Genomic DNA, 14,059 nt, shown 5'->3' on the forward strand with positions numbered 1-14,059 from the left:
AAAAAATAAAAAATACACTTTATTGAGCACAACGATGCATAAGTGTTGTGTTGACGCCAGAGCAGACGTTGTGTGAATAGTGCAAAGCACACACGTCATATTATAAAAGTGATATATTTATCTTCATAAAATTGTTATGTGTTCCGAAGATGAATACAACGTGTTCCACATTCCACGTTGTATAAGCAACAGGTTATTTTACAGGTTTGGAATAAGAGTGAGTAATTAATGACAGGATTTTCCTTGATGGGTGACCTAACCCCTTTAAAGTCTTTTTTTCTCCCCACACACTGAATGAAATGTACAGCTGGAATAAGACCAATACTGTTAGTTCTTTTTAGAAGCTTTATTAAGTCAAGAATGTGATGAATAAAGAATATTGGCGTCTACTGTAGGCCTACCCCTTGAATCAAGCAGACAGTAATAAATGAAGAATGCAGACATATGACGTCCGCTGCATTCTTATAATAATAACACTGATTTCTCAATACAGTGCTCGGACATGTGGGCGAGATATCATGTTGGCTCTTGGATAGGCTACGTGTAGGATTGTCAAAGTGGTCCAATAGGGAAAAGCACATGTACTTCAATAAATAAAAAAATAAAATTATTGTTCATATTTACAACATTTATGAAGGGATTCAGATCTGTGCATTTATTTAGAGAGAAGCTAGTTGGAAAGAAACACGTGCATGGTTACAGAATGAATGTTTTCACCCAAAATGTCATTAGATGATCAAGGTTGAAACATTTCACACTTGCGCTCATCAGTGTTGTTTTTTCCCCCATGTAAACAGTGCGACATATTTGACTGCTGCAATGCGCCTTGCCGTTTATTTAGCATCTTTCTCAAGTTAGAAGTAGTTTACATTCCATTTTGCTTCATCCAGCTGATTTACATTTAGGGCCTTTTCATTTAGAAGAACATAAATATTTTTGAACACATGAACAACACTATGATTTTTCAACATAAGGTTCATAATATACAGAGTTAAGGCGCGGTCACATTGTTCAGCAATTTTTATGGGCAAAATCCTTTTAATTGAACAAGACCTGGAATTTCAAAAGATTTCCCACAAGCAAATTTTGTAACAGGGTCAGGTTGGTCATGTGGATAATAGTCGTCAAGATCTACTGTATAAAAAAGATGACATTATATTCAAGAATAAGGGGGGAAATGCACTGAGATCCAACGCATTTGGATTCCTGGTCATACAGGCATTGTGGGTAATGAGAGAGTGAAAAAATTAGAACAAGCTGTTAAGGACTACAACAAACGGCTGGTAGGGACTACAACCAGCTTCTTCATGGGTTTGTGGCATCACTAACCCTAAAAAAAATATTGAAAATATTAAGTTGCAAGGAAAAAGAATAATATGTAAAGAAACCATTAGAGAATGGCAAAAGCAGTGAGACAGGTAGACTAAAGGGAGACATGTACCATTCAAAATAAAGTTGGTACTAGAAAGAATAGGGGATGGAATAGAAAAGAAGAGATAGTTATGATCAGATTAAGAATAGAACACAATATTTTGAATAGTACACTACACAATATAGGAAAGCACCAAATAATTTTAGAAACTATAGAACATGCTTATGATTCGCAGACAATATGAAGAACTGGTGGATGAAAGATGATGGAAGAATTAGGGGGAGAGGAGTGTATGAAACGTTTCAAATGATTATTAATAAACAGCAAGCACTAACTACTCGTTTTCATTCACTTCTTCAATTGGACTATAGGGAATAGTAGATGAGGGTATAGGGAGCAATTTTGAGCACAACATATGTCACACAGGCAAACAGGAACAAGGAAAACAGAACTAAAACACAATGAAACTAAAGCAAACCAGAACATAACAGAACAAAACCGTTACAAATACAGAGTTGACACCTTTTGTCTGTGAAACTTGGTTAATGTAACCACATCTTTATCATTTTCTATATGAATCCACAGAATCTGGAATTTCTTGTGAGGGCAAAAGATTTCCGCACACAGATTTTCCGCTTGGTTTAAGTTGGGCATATAAAATGACAAGGGACAATAACCTTTTTGCCCACAAAATTTCATAAATGTGACCGCACCTTTACACAGGATCATTGTGGACATACTGCAATGCAATTTTAAAGCAAGATGACTTGAAAAGTTCAAGATAGACCAGATGTTGAAAAATTATTCCACAGATAAAAGAAACATCAAACAAGCTTCGTGGCTGGTCTTTGCTGGCCTCCTAGCCGGATCAAAATGCTGTTCAGCTAGTTATTCTGCCTGCCTCATCAGATGACCAAAACTCATTAAAAAAAACTGAGCAAATCAGCTCTACGAGATTTCTTTTTCTTTTAAGCAAGGTCAAGAGAGGTTAGAGAAATATGGCAAAGTTGGTTAAAAATACGATTTATGGATCTCTTCATTTTAAAATAAGAAAATGTGCAACCATCTTTAATTCGAGTACATTCAAACAGCAAATCATGAGAAATTTTGCTTTAAATCAGGTACAAACTGTACGATTCTGTCGCTCAAGATAAATTTAGGGAACATTCAAGATTTCTCTTTCTGTAGTGCACAATCTGAGCTCTTTGCGTGATGTGTATTCACTATTGGACAATTAATTTTCTCTACAATAATACAGCCTCCAATGCAGTTGTGGTGGTGAAGTTTTCCCTCACAGTCACACAGTGTGACCGTTCGTACATGCCGTCAAGGGCACCAATGGGACCAAAGACTTGGCAATGATGTGTATCATACGGTCTGACTGATGACACACAGTGTTTCATGACTTTTACCCAAGATCTCAATGGGATCATGTACAAAAACCATAAAGGGCTGGACAAATCGTACAGTATGTTCCCGGTTTAAATGAAGCTTAAACCACTAGATCTCCACAATGGAAAGCTTCTTACAGCCCTGCATTCATCCCATGTGTTTTTAAAGCGTGGTAAACCTCTGGAACAATGTTATCCTCAGAAAAAGCCTTGACAAGGGTCATTTTTCTTTCCCATCAGATGCCTTGCATACATGAAAGATTGAGATCTGAGGTTATTTCCTGTAAAAAATAGTGTAAATGCCAAAAGAGAGTGTAGAGGCCATAAAACCACTTAAAAAATATACTCACAAAATACCACAGGGATAAAGGAAAGGAAATCTATCAGTCGCCTGGTTTTCGTTTCAGTCTTTGAAGCAGGAAGTCTTGTCTTTTCTCTGCAAGGAGCTCTTGAATTCTTTTATTATGCGTTTTTTCAAGGAACAGCACTCGCTTTTTTGGGACAAAGTGGTTGAGCGCAACCTCGTTCGGATTGACAATCCTGTAGGGCACGTCGATGGAGTTATTCTCCTTCTTGTCTTCTGAGCGATGGAGGCTGACTATGGCTGGAGGGCTCGTTGTTGCAGTAATGTTTGGCGGTAGCGTTGTCATAACCGTTGACTGGATGTTTTCATTCTCAGGTCTGCTTGTATACTGTGGAGTGGTTGGCCAAGGCTCTGCAGATGATGAGATGAACTCATGAGATTCAGATTCTGAGAAGTGTTCAGTTGAACTGTCGGTCCAGGTTTCCTCCTCATAGAAGGGGGTGCTGGTTTCCTCTTCGTAGTCAAGTGTACTGGGACGCTTAGTGTCCGCAGTGACAGAACCAGTGGTGAAAGGGATAGTGGTTCTTTGTTTTTGGGTCATCGGATTCAGAGTGGTTGTGCGGCCCCAAGATGTGGGGTTGGTGCTGATGTTTCTCCATCTGCTGACTGATGGTGTGATTGTTGTGCTGGGCTTCTGTGAGGTCCTGTACAGCTGTGTCATGTGAACGAGAGCTGTTGCAGTGGGAGGTACGGGAGGGGCAATAGTGGTGTACATCCAGGGTCTAGTCAGTTTGAATTCAGAGGTGTAGTTTCCCTCACTGCAGGACTTGCAGCACATCTGCCTGTAGCCAGGATTGGAGCAGTACATACTGAGAACCTCCATCCGACAGAACACAGACTTGTCTCCTTTACATCGGGACCCTGAAAGTTAAACAATAATAATGATAAAAAAACAATAATTATATATATATATATATATATATATATATATATATATATATATATATATATATATATATATATATATATATATACATACACTGATCAGGCATAACATTATGTCAGGGGAAACTGATTCACGGCACCAGAGCATCTCCAAAACTGCAGCTCTTGTGAGGTGTTCCTAGTCTGCAGTGGTCAGTATCTAACAGAAGTGGTCAAAAGGAAGGAGCAGTGGTGAACCGGTGGCAGGGTAATGGGCGGACAAGGCTCATTGATGCACGTGGGGAGCAAAGGCTTGCCTGTGTGGTCTGATCAAACAAATGAGCTAATGTAGCTCAAATTGCTCTAGAAGTTAATGCTGGTTCTTAAAGAAAGGTGTCAGAATACACAGTGTATCGCAGTTTGTTACTTATGGGACTGCAGAGCTGCAGACCAGTCAAGGTGCCCACGCTGACCCGTCCACCACCAAAAGCGGCAAAATTAGGCACGTGAGCATCAGAACTGGAACCACGGAGCAATGGAAGAATGTGGCCTGATCTGATGAATCACATTTTCTTTTACATCACGTGGATGGCCGGGTGCGTGTGCGTTGCTTACTTGTGGAACACATGGCACCAGATTGCACTATGGGAAAAAGGCAAGCCTGCTGAGGCAGTGTGATGCTTTGGGCAATGTTCTGCTGGGAAACCGTGGATCCTGCCATCCATGTGGATGTTACCTTGACACGTACCACCTACCTAAGCATTGTTGCAGACCATGTACACCCTTTTATGGAAACTGTATTCCCTGGTGGCTGTGGCCTCTTTCAGCAGGATAATGTGCCCTGCTACAAAGCAAAAACGGTTCAGGAATGGTTTGAGGTGTTGACTTGACCTCCAAATTCCCGAAATCTCAATCCAATCGAGCATCTGTGGGATTTGCTGAACAAAGAAGTCAGATCCATGGAGGCCCCACCTCGCAACTTACATGACTTAAATGATCTGCTGCTAACATCTTGGTGTCAGATACCACAGCACACTTCACACTTTCAGGGGTGTATTGGAGTCCATGCCTAGACGGGTCAGGGGTGTTTTAGCAGCAATAGGGGGAACCACAATATTAGGATGTCATAATCATAATTTATAAAGTCATTATGTTACGCCTGATTGATATATATATATATATATATATATATATATATATATATATATATATATATATATATATATATATATATATATATATATATATATTTAGTGACGTTAATACAATATTACAAAATAATTAAATAAAAGAAGAAAATTAAATATATAAAAATAATATAATATAATAATAGTAAAAATGAAAGAAGAAAATGAAAGAAGCAGAACACCAGGCAATGAGAAAAAAGCGCAATGCAAATACAGTTAGTCACACTAAGCAAAGCAACATAAAATTACAGAGAAAGATAGTCACAGGGTTTAAGTATTCAATATATTAGTTGACCCTTTATTCCCATAAACACAGCCGACAAGAAACCACAGTTACATAGAGACTTCCTGTCAAATATAGAGCGTATACAAGACAACACATATAACTTTTCTCAGTACAATGTAAACTGCTTCGAAATGTCACACCATTCACAGTTTAGTAAACATTTTGGTAAAACATCTCAACACCATCAAATCCATTGAAAACCTGACAATTTAAGGACTATAGTTATAAAAAAGAAAATGAAAAATGGCACATCCTGGATTACATTTAAACAATCACATAACATAACCGCACATACTATAATGTTATTAAATGCTACACTCTGAAATAAAAGAGCGATGACAAACAAGACCTACAGAGGCCAGCATTCAGCAGAGATCTGACTAAAGGCCACATGCTGCCTTCAACACCCTATCAGATAAACCAAGTTTAATTACTTCAAAATTCAAATAATGTGTCCAGATGTGAGGTGGTTTGAATATGTAATTCCAGAAACGTGCTGGAAGAACAGTCGAAAACAAATGCTACCATTAGTGCTTAATATTGTAAAGCTTGTGTGTTTAAATAAAGGAGGATTTTCAGCCTAGACCCTGTTATATTTCTATCAGTTATTCAGATGTACAAGCATTCCCATAAAAAAAACAACAACACACACACGCACGTCCGGTTAACTATCTTTGTGGGGACTCTCCATAGACGTAATAGGTTTTATACTGTACTAACTGTAAATTCTATCCCCTTACACTAACACTACCCCTAAACCTACCTATCACACAAAAATCTGCATTATTACATTAAAAAAAACTCAATTTAGTCTACATGAGTCTGTGTGAAGTCCCCACCAGGATAGACTCACACACACACACACACACACTCACGCACACACGCAAGCACGCACGCACGCACGCACGTTTAGTTCATTATCTTTGTGGGACTCTCCATAGATGTAATGGTTTTTATACTGTACAAACCGTATTTTCTATCCCCTTACACTGCCCCTATACCTAAACCTACCCATCACAGGAAACATTCTGCATTATTACTTTCTAAAAAAACTCCTCCTGTATGATTTATAAGCCTTTTGTAAAGTGGGACCGCTGGCTGGTCCCCCCAATGTAGGTAATCTCAGGTTTTACTATCCTTGTCGGGACATTTGGTCCCCACAATGTAATATAAACAAGGACACACACACGCACGCCCGCACGCCCGCCCGCCCGCACGCACGCACGCACACACACACACACACACACTTTATAATCCTTTAAAATATCATAGTAACTTTAAATACTCTTTTCATCAGGATATATACTATATATATGTATCTCAAATCATTACTCCCCAGGCAAGGAAACATGGCCTGTAAGGTCAAAATACATAGATAAATACAATATATTACTTTTGTTACTGGTGTAAGGGATAACAGTCATTGAATATGTTATTAATGTTACTAAGTATGTTCAACATCATTTAATATATACACATAATCGCTTTATAGTTTTATAAAAAGGCCTTTAGACATCGTCTGCATCGCTAAAGCTTTGTCTTTGACTCACAAACATACAGCAGTGAGAGACTGTGATATAATCGAAAATCTGAGGAGCAGCAACTGTCTACACTCCCTTAGCTGTAAACATCCATATTCGGTTGCTCTTTTTTTTAGCTGCCTCTTTTCGAAATTCAGTGAGCATGCAAACATAAACTCATGTCCCTTCAACCTTAAATAAGGCAAAAATGTCCGACGTGAGTAGAAACAAATTACGCAAAAGCATGAGGTATTTTTTATCCTTCAATACGACATTAAACGCCAACACGCAACCGATTTAAAAAATAAAATGCGAGTGTTGAAGCGTGCACCATCATCATATGGAAAAAAGATTTGTGTAAAAAAAGAATGAAACATCTCCATAAAAGTTGCTTTTTGTGATTTCTTATATACTCAGTTCTTAAGCCATTTTTCAATAAAATATATACAAAAATACATGACATTTAACAGTCAAAATAAATAAATAAATAAAGATTATGGCCCACATTTGCCATTGTAGTGATATATCATTTCTGCTCATATTTGTATACTTATTGAATTGACGAATTGACTGAAATGCTTCAGTTACTGGCGGTACCGGACCAACTCCCTCAAACAGGAGTTTGTTTCATAGAGTTTGTTGAATGATTCACCCTGGAAGTCGTCGCAACAGTCATATCCAGATTACCTGACGTTAGCACAACCATCATGGCTTCTCAAAACAAGGCCCCCTCCGCACTTTTAGGCCGTGTTTTGCCCTCAGCCCTGCAGAAGACCATGTACAGAGCGAACAAGGGCAGAGGAAAGAAACAGCCCGCAGAATTCCCTCGAACGAAGGAAACGTTAAGACTCTGAGAGGGACAGAAAAGCGCTCAAGGCAGAGTGTAACAGAGCCATAGTGTAAGAGAGAGAGGCAGGGTCCAGGAAAGAGCGGCCATGCAGCACACAGCAGGCTGAGGACTCGAGACGGGACGTTTACTTGAGGAGATCTTTGGCGCTGGGAACTCGGGGTCAGCTCTGGAGAGCCACTGGATGAGAAAGTTGCCTCTGTCATCTGGGAGTTGGGAGAGAGGATTTAAGAACAGGGTTATTTTGGTTTTGATGGAGTCTTAAGTGAATTCTGAGGCGCTGTATAGCTCACAGAGGACACTCACTTGGACACGGTGACAGCAGACATGTTCTGATGTTCTCAGGTTTGGTGTCCATGCAGATGCCGATGGCATTATCTGGGGTGCTGCACATGACCTGTCGTTCCTTAGTTCCATTACCGCAAGTCACTGAGCACTACACACACACACACACACACACACACACACACACACACACACACACACACACACACACACACACACACAAACATAGCAGAATGTGACAACAACATTGATTCCTAAACAGACTACATTATGTACAAAAAAGGTAGAAACTATTTTCTTTTTGGGAATGTTTTGAGAATAAGTTTGTTACAGTACATTAGGAGATAAAAATATCCATATTTTAATAATACAATCTAAAGTAAAATCTCAGAGCATTGAAGTCACAGTAACTCAAAGGGGAAACACTGGACGTGAAGAACACCCTTAAATATTCATCTAAAAATGGTCTTTCTTTCTTCTGTGGAACATAAAAGCCATTTTAAGGAATGCCTCAGTGTTTTTGTTAATGCAGTATAAGTCAGTGGTGACTGAAACTGCTTGGTTACCAATATTCTTCAAAATATGTGACCCATGCTGGCGAAATTAGTTAAAAAACCTTCAAAATAATTTATGATTTTTTGGAATCAGACAAAAAAAATTACTGAGCTACACATGTTTGTAGTCAAAATTGATTTTTTGATCAATTTAAAGTTTTCTTACAAAACAAAATCACCTAGCAATTCCCTGGTAATAACACCAAATCTGACACACCAAGTCAAAACCCATATACATCGGAAAATATATATTCAACTTTTTTTCCCCATGATACCACAATTGTTTGATTAACATGAAGACAGACAGCCTATATATTAAGATCTACTGTAATGCAGAAACCTTATATAATGTTACACATCAGATGTTTTTTTCCATAACAGTTAACCAAACATTCACAAAAGACATAACAGATAATGTTTGTGTGAATACTCGCCAATCCAGATATTCTGAGATACTGTAATTCTGTGTTTATGTAGTGGGATTGCGTGCTGTCTGAGGAGTCATTGTGCGCACACTTCGAATGTCAGTCAGTGCGAGTGAGATTGTTTTGTTTATTCATGACATCGAGAATTTACTGTGAATATTCACAAAGTTGGGATGATGTACTTTAAAATGATACCAAACTTACACTGAGGGGAAGCGCCAGCAATTATCGTGGACAAAGGAAAGGTACTCCTCTCAGAAAACAAATTAAGATACGTTTAGATGTTAAATTAGCATGTGGAGCATTGGGATCGCGAAACAAGGGCTTAGTTAACTATTTTTTTGTGAAAACCTCAAATTTGATAAAATTGCTATTTTTCACTTGTTTTGCCTGTCGTTCGAAATTAGCCCATGCGCATTCAGACTCATTTTGCCAGCATGGGTCACATATTTTGAGTTCTAAAGGGGAAAAATAGAAAATAATGTGTGAAAGAAAATACATGGAATGACATGAGGTAAGTTAATGATCACAGATTTTTCAGTTTTGGAGGAACTATCCCTTTAAAGGAATAGTTCGTCCAAAAATGAAAATAACTCCATGATTTACTGATCCTAAAGTCATCCTAGGTGTATATGACATGCTTCATTGAGACAAATAGAATAAATGTTGAGTTATATGAAAAAAGTCCTGGCTAATCCAAGCTTTATAATGGCAGGATTGTTGCTCTGTTTTTGAAGTCCATAAAAATGCATCTGTCCATCAAATAATATGCTCCACACGGCTCTGGGAAGTTAATAACGGCCTTCTGAAGCAAATCGTTGCGTTTTTGTTTAAGAAAAATATCCATATTTAAAACTTTTTAAATTAAAGTTCTGGTCGATTGCCTTCTGTGGAAAAGTGTTGAAAGTACCTTCTCGGAGTTCAAGATGCGTACTCGACGTCTGACGAGCGTACCTACTAGCATAAGCCTTTGAACTGCAGAGGCACTTTCAACACTTTTTCCATAAATTGAATACGGAAGGGGATTGGCGGGAACTTTACTTTATAAAGTTTCAAATATGGATATTTTTCTTACACAAACGCATCAATTCACTTCTAAAGGCATTTATTAACCTCCCAGAGCCGTGTGGAGCATATTATTTGACGGACAGATGCATTTTTATGGACCTCAAAAACAGAGCAATAATCCTGCCATTATAAAGCTTGGATTAGCCAGGACTTTATTTTTAATATAACTCAGCTTTTATTCATCTGAAAGAAAAATGTCATATACACCTAGGATGACTTCATGGGCTAATTTTCATTTTTGGGAGAACTATCCCTTTAACTTAATGGCCTGGAACAAATTATGGTATAAAACATATTGTACATTTAGTTAAATAGGGATACACCAATGTTTTTATTATTATTTATTATTAAAACTATTTTGTCTAAAAATTAAAAAAATATAAAAATGTACAGTATATGTAAAATGGCTATTCATTTTGGGATTTGCTAAACATTGCATTTAACAGTTGTATTATTTGTTTCTAAAACTTTGAGCATTAGATGGCGACAAAAATGTGGGAATTGAGCATGTACAAAAAGATATACAATATTGATCCAGAGTTATTTATATAATAACTGGAAGAAAAAAAATCTTACTCATACGTACCTGAGACCAAGGTCCAGTTCTCCACTGTGCGGGACATAGGTGGCGATTACAGGGTCTCCGTCCTTCCGGCCGGTCGTCGTTGCAGTATTTGGCATTGATGGCTTTGTATGAACCGTCCAGTTCAGGTCTCACACAGCGCACGGGTCGAGTCTGAGAACCGGTCTTACCACATGATTTACTACACTCCTCCCATTCTCCTGTCACCCAGCTGTTATACACAATACACATTTAAATATTCACAAACCCCCATGTCCATACATCACTCATTGTGTGTGTTCGAGTACAATTGTATGATATTGGTTTGAAAACTACCACATGGTGAACCTCATTTGCTTACATTGGTTCTGAGCACTCCTTCTGGTTGCAAGCTCGACTGATGGCACGGGGTTTGGGTATGTTGGCGCAGAGTGTGCGGTGTACCATTTTTCCATCCGACTTCCTCCGGCATCCAAAACGTGTGTACTGTTTCCCTGCAAGCCAGACAAATAGACAAAATGCCACAATACAAGCTGTTGTGTCCTACGGGTGATCCAAGTTTCAATTAAAGCCTGTCAGGGTTGTGCACCGTTCAACTTTCCTTAATTTGAATGGAATTTGTTTTGAATCGAGGTACCTAACAGAATATAGAATTGTCATTTTCAATTCAAATCTTAATTTAAGGAAGTAAAATTAAATAACAAACAATGCTTTTACTTTTCAAAAGGAATTCCACACAAACATGTTATCATACACTACCATTCAAACGTTTAAAGATAAATATAAATATATATAAATATATATATATATATATATATATATATATATATATATATATATATATATATATATATATATATATATATATATATATATATATATATATAATACCTTTGTTCAGCATGCATTCCATCATAAGTGACGGAAAATACTTTTACATTGCTACAAAATATTATCATACCAACCCCCAACTTTTGAACGGTTTTGTACATAAAACTTTTTAATTAATATTTAATTGTCATTGATAAATAAATTCAAATTAAACATACTGTGGGCCTTGTCAATTCAATTGAAATTCTATGTCTATTGAAAGTGATTTGAAAGGGATAAATATTCTTCTATATTGCTGTGTACCTCCGCCACATGGCTTGGAACAGTGCGACCACTTCCTGAGAGCCCACTCGAAGTACATTGTGTCGTCCTGAGGCAGGGTGTTCTCCATTGATGAAAGCGGATCTTCTGGCAGGATGTATTTGTATGAAAGTGTGACTTTGGAAATGCTCTGAGACTGAACCTGGAGAAGATGTTGGATATTGGAGAAGTATGTGATACATTCTATTGACTAGCCTTATTGCTATAATGTGATTTAACCTCAATAGTACTTACCAACTAGGGATAGTTTAAAAAAAAAAATTGTGTTTATTTTAATTTATTTGTTATTCACCCTCATGCCATCTTCAATGTATATGACTTTCTATAGATAAACACAAACTAAAATTTGTAGGAAAATAATCTATATAATGCCATTGAATGGGTCCGGCCCGGTTGACGCTTGAACAATGTTCAATCAATGTTTTCTGAAGCAAAACGATAGATGTGTGTAAGAAAAATATCACGTTCTGTCATGAAACTCTAGATGGCGTAGGCTGATGGGTCTTTGCAAACAGCTGACAATTACATCGTTAACTACACAGCGCCAGCTGATTGGTTCCTGTTGCATTTGCAGCCACTGCTCAACATTTAAATAGTTGTCAGTGTTTGCTGTCATTCCTATGAAACCTCCACCTTCCCCAGCTCCACCTGTATAGATCTGTAATTGGTCATTTCATATATGCTATTTGTGCAGCAGCATATCTTACATGCTCACTGCAGTGTGTCTGTGATTGTACAGTATTGCCTTACTTGTGAGAACGCCTTTGGGCAGAAGCAATAGTTTATAAATTCCTCACACACACCTATCATTTCGCTTCAAAAGACATTGAGTCATCCAATGGGTTGTATGAATTACTGTGACGATTGTTATGTGGTTTTTCAAGCATCAACCGAGCGGCACCCATACACTTGCATTGTATGGACCAAGCGGCAACCTCCCGCGATCTCTCTTGAAGCCAATACGGAAGTAATGTAAACTGCAATTCCTCAACTGGCCACTAGGGGCAGGCTCCAGAAGGGAGCAGAATCTCATTGAGCCCCATGTTAAAATTCTCAACTTTAAAGCAGAAAAAAAACATGTTTACAGCCTGGTACAAATTGTGGTTTTGGCTTATGAGGCTAATTTTGATCTTCATGACAACTCTGAGGGGGATGAATTTTTTTATAACTCATTCGTTTACGTTATATAAAGCCTTAAGGTTCTGCATAATTAAGGGCATGGTTACAAGTGGATAGCCATTTATCTGCCGTCTATAGTTATCACCTCAGCTCCGCACACATCCCGCCTTTTTGCCCATTTTCTGTTATCCGGGAGTGACACGCGTTGACTCGCTCACAAGATGGCAACGCCCAGCTCGCCCCTACTTTAAGCTTTAGAACGGCTTATCAGAATCCTATGGGTGACGTCACGGACGCTACGTCCATATTTTTTTACAGTCTATGGTATGGACTCACAGAGATGGAATATTTTCCTAAAAAACATTGAGCTCATCTGCAGTAAGAAAATAATATACATTAGGGATGACATGATGAGAACGTTCTCATTTTTGGGTGAACTACCATCCAACTGGTAGTATTTAGAAATGTGCTTCTAGGATCCTTATTATCCATGAACTTCCGGAACACACCGACTTGTTAGGACTTCCAGAGTTAGATAAGTCCATCCATACCTTTCTTATCTCTGTGCATGCCATAACTCTGTCTGACGCACTCACCGCTAGCCTAGCTTAGCAAAAAGACTGGAGGTAAACGGCTCTATCTAGTCTACTGCCCAATAAATGACAAAATAACACCAACATTTTCATATTTATATGTAGTGATGTGAATAGTTACATCATGAACTAAGTGTGTGCATCAGGTATGGAGCATCAGGTATGGACTTATCTAACTCTGGGGGATACGGTGAATAAGCTAAAGTCCCAAAAAGTCAATGTGTTCAGGCTTAGTTCTGGATATATAATTGGCTCTTTTGGTAATTTTGGCTGATACAATGCTTATTCTCACCATTATGAGAACTCCATATTTGAGTGGTCCGGTGGTCTGGACAGTCTCCATGTCATCATTGTTAGCATACTCCCATGCCACACCTTTCTCGATCACTGTACGTGACTCAGGAAAATCGCCCTCGTCGTTCAGGAAGAGATGATCTGTGGCCTGGTTCTTCACCGCTAGTGGAGGACAA

The 14,059-nt window shown here is 38.3% G+C and overlaps 1 protein-coding gene across 2 annotated transcripts in view; it reads right to left on the reverse strand.

Annotated features, from left to right (window-relative positions):
• Window positions 1-377: 377 nt before the first annotated feature.
• adamts2a (ADAM metallopeptidase with thrombospondin type 1 motif, 2a) overlaps window positions 378-14,059 on the reverse strand; it is a 92,436-nt gene continuing 78,754 nt past the window's right edge. For both annotated transcript variants that reach the window (XM_067423504.1, XM_067423505.1), the window contains 7 exons: window positions 13,882-14,045; window positions 11,860-12,019; window positions 11,087-11,219; window positions 10,750-10,957; window positions 8,138-8,267; window positions 7,963-8,037; window positions 378-3,988 (listed from right to left, as the gene is read on the reverse strand). In XM_067423504.1, coding sequence (XP_067279605.1) covers window positions 3,147-3,988; window positions 7,963-8,037; window positions 8,138-8,267; window positions 10,750-10,957; window positions 11,087-11,219; window positions 11,860-12,019; window positions 13,882-14,045 — 1,712 coding nt within the window. In that variant the 3' untranslated portion in view covers window positions 378-3,146. The remainder of the gene's footprint in view (window positions 3,989-7,962; window positions 8,038-8,137; window positions 8,268-10,749; window positions 10,958-11,086; window positions 11,220-11,859; window positions 12,020-13,881; window positions 14,046-14,059) is intronic.

Source organism: Pseudorasbora parva, chromosome 18 (assembly GCF_024679245.1).
Source record: "Pseudorasbora parva isolate DD20220531a chromosome 18, ASM2467924v1, whole genome shotgun sequence".
NCBI lineage: Eukaryota > Metazoa > Chordata > Actinopteri > Cypriniformes > Gobionidae > Pseudorasbora > Pseudorasbora parva.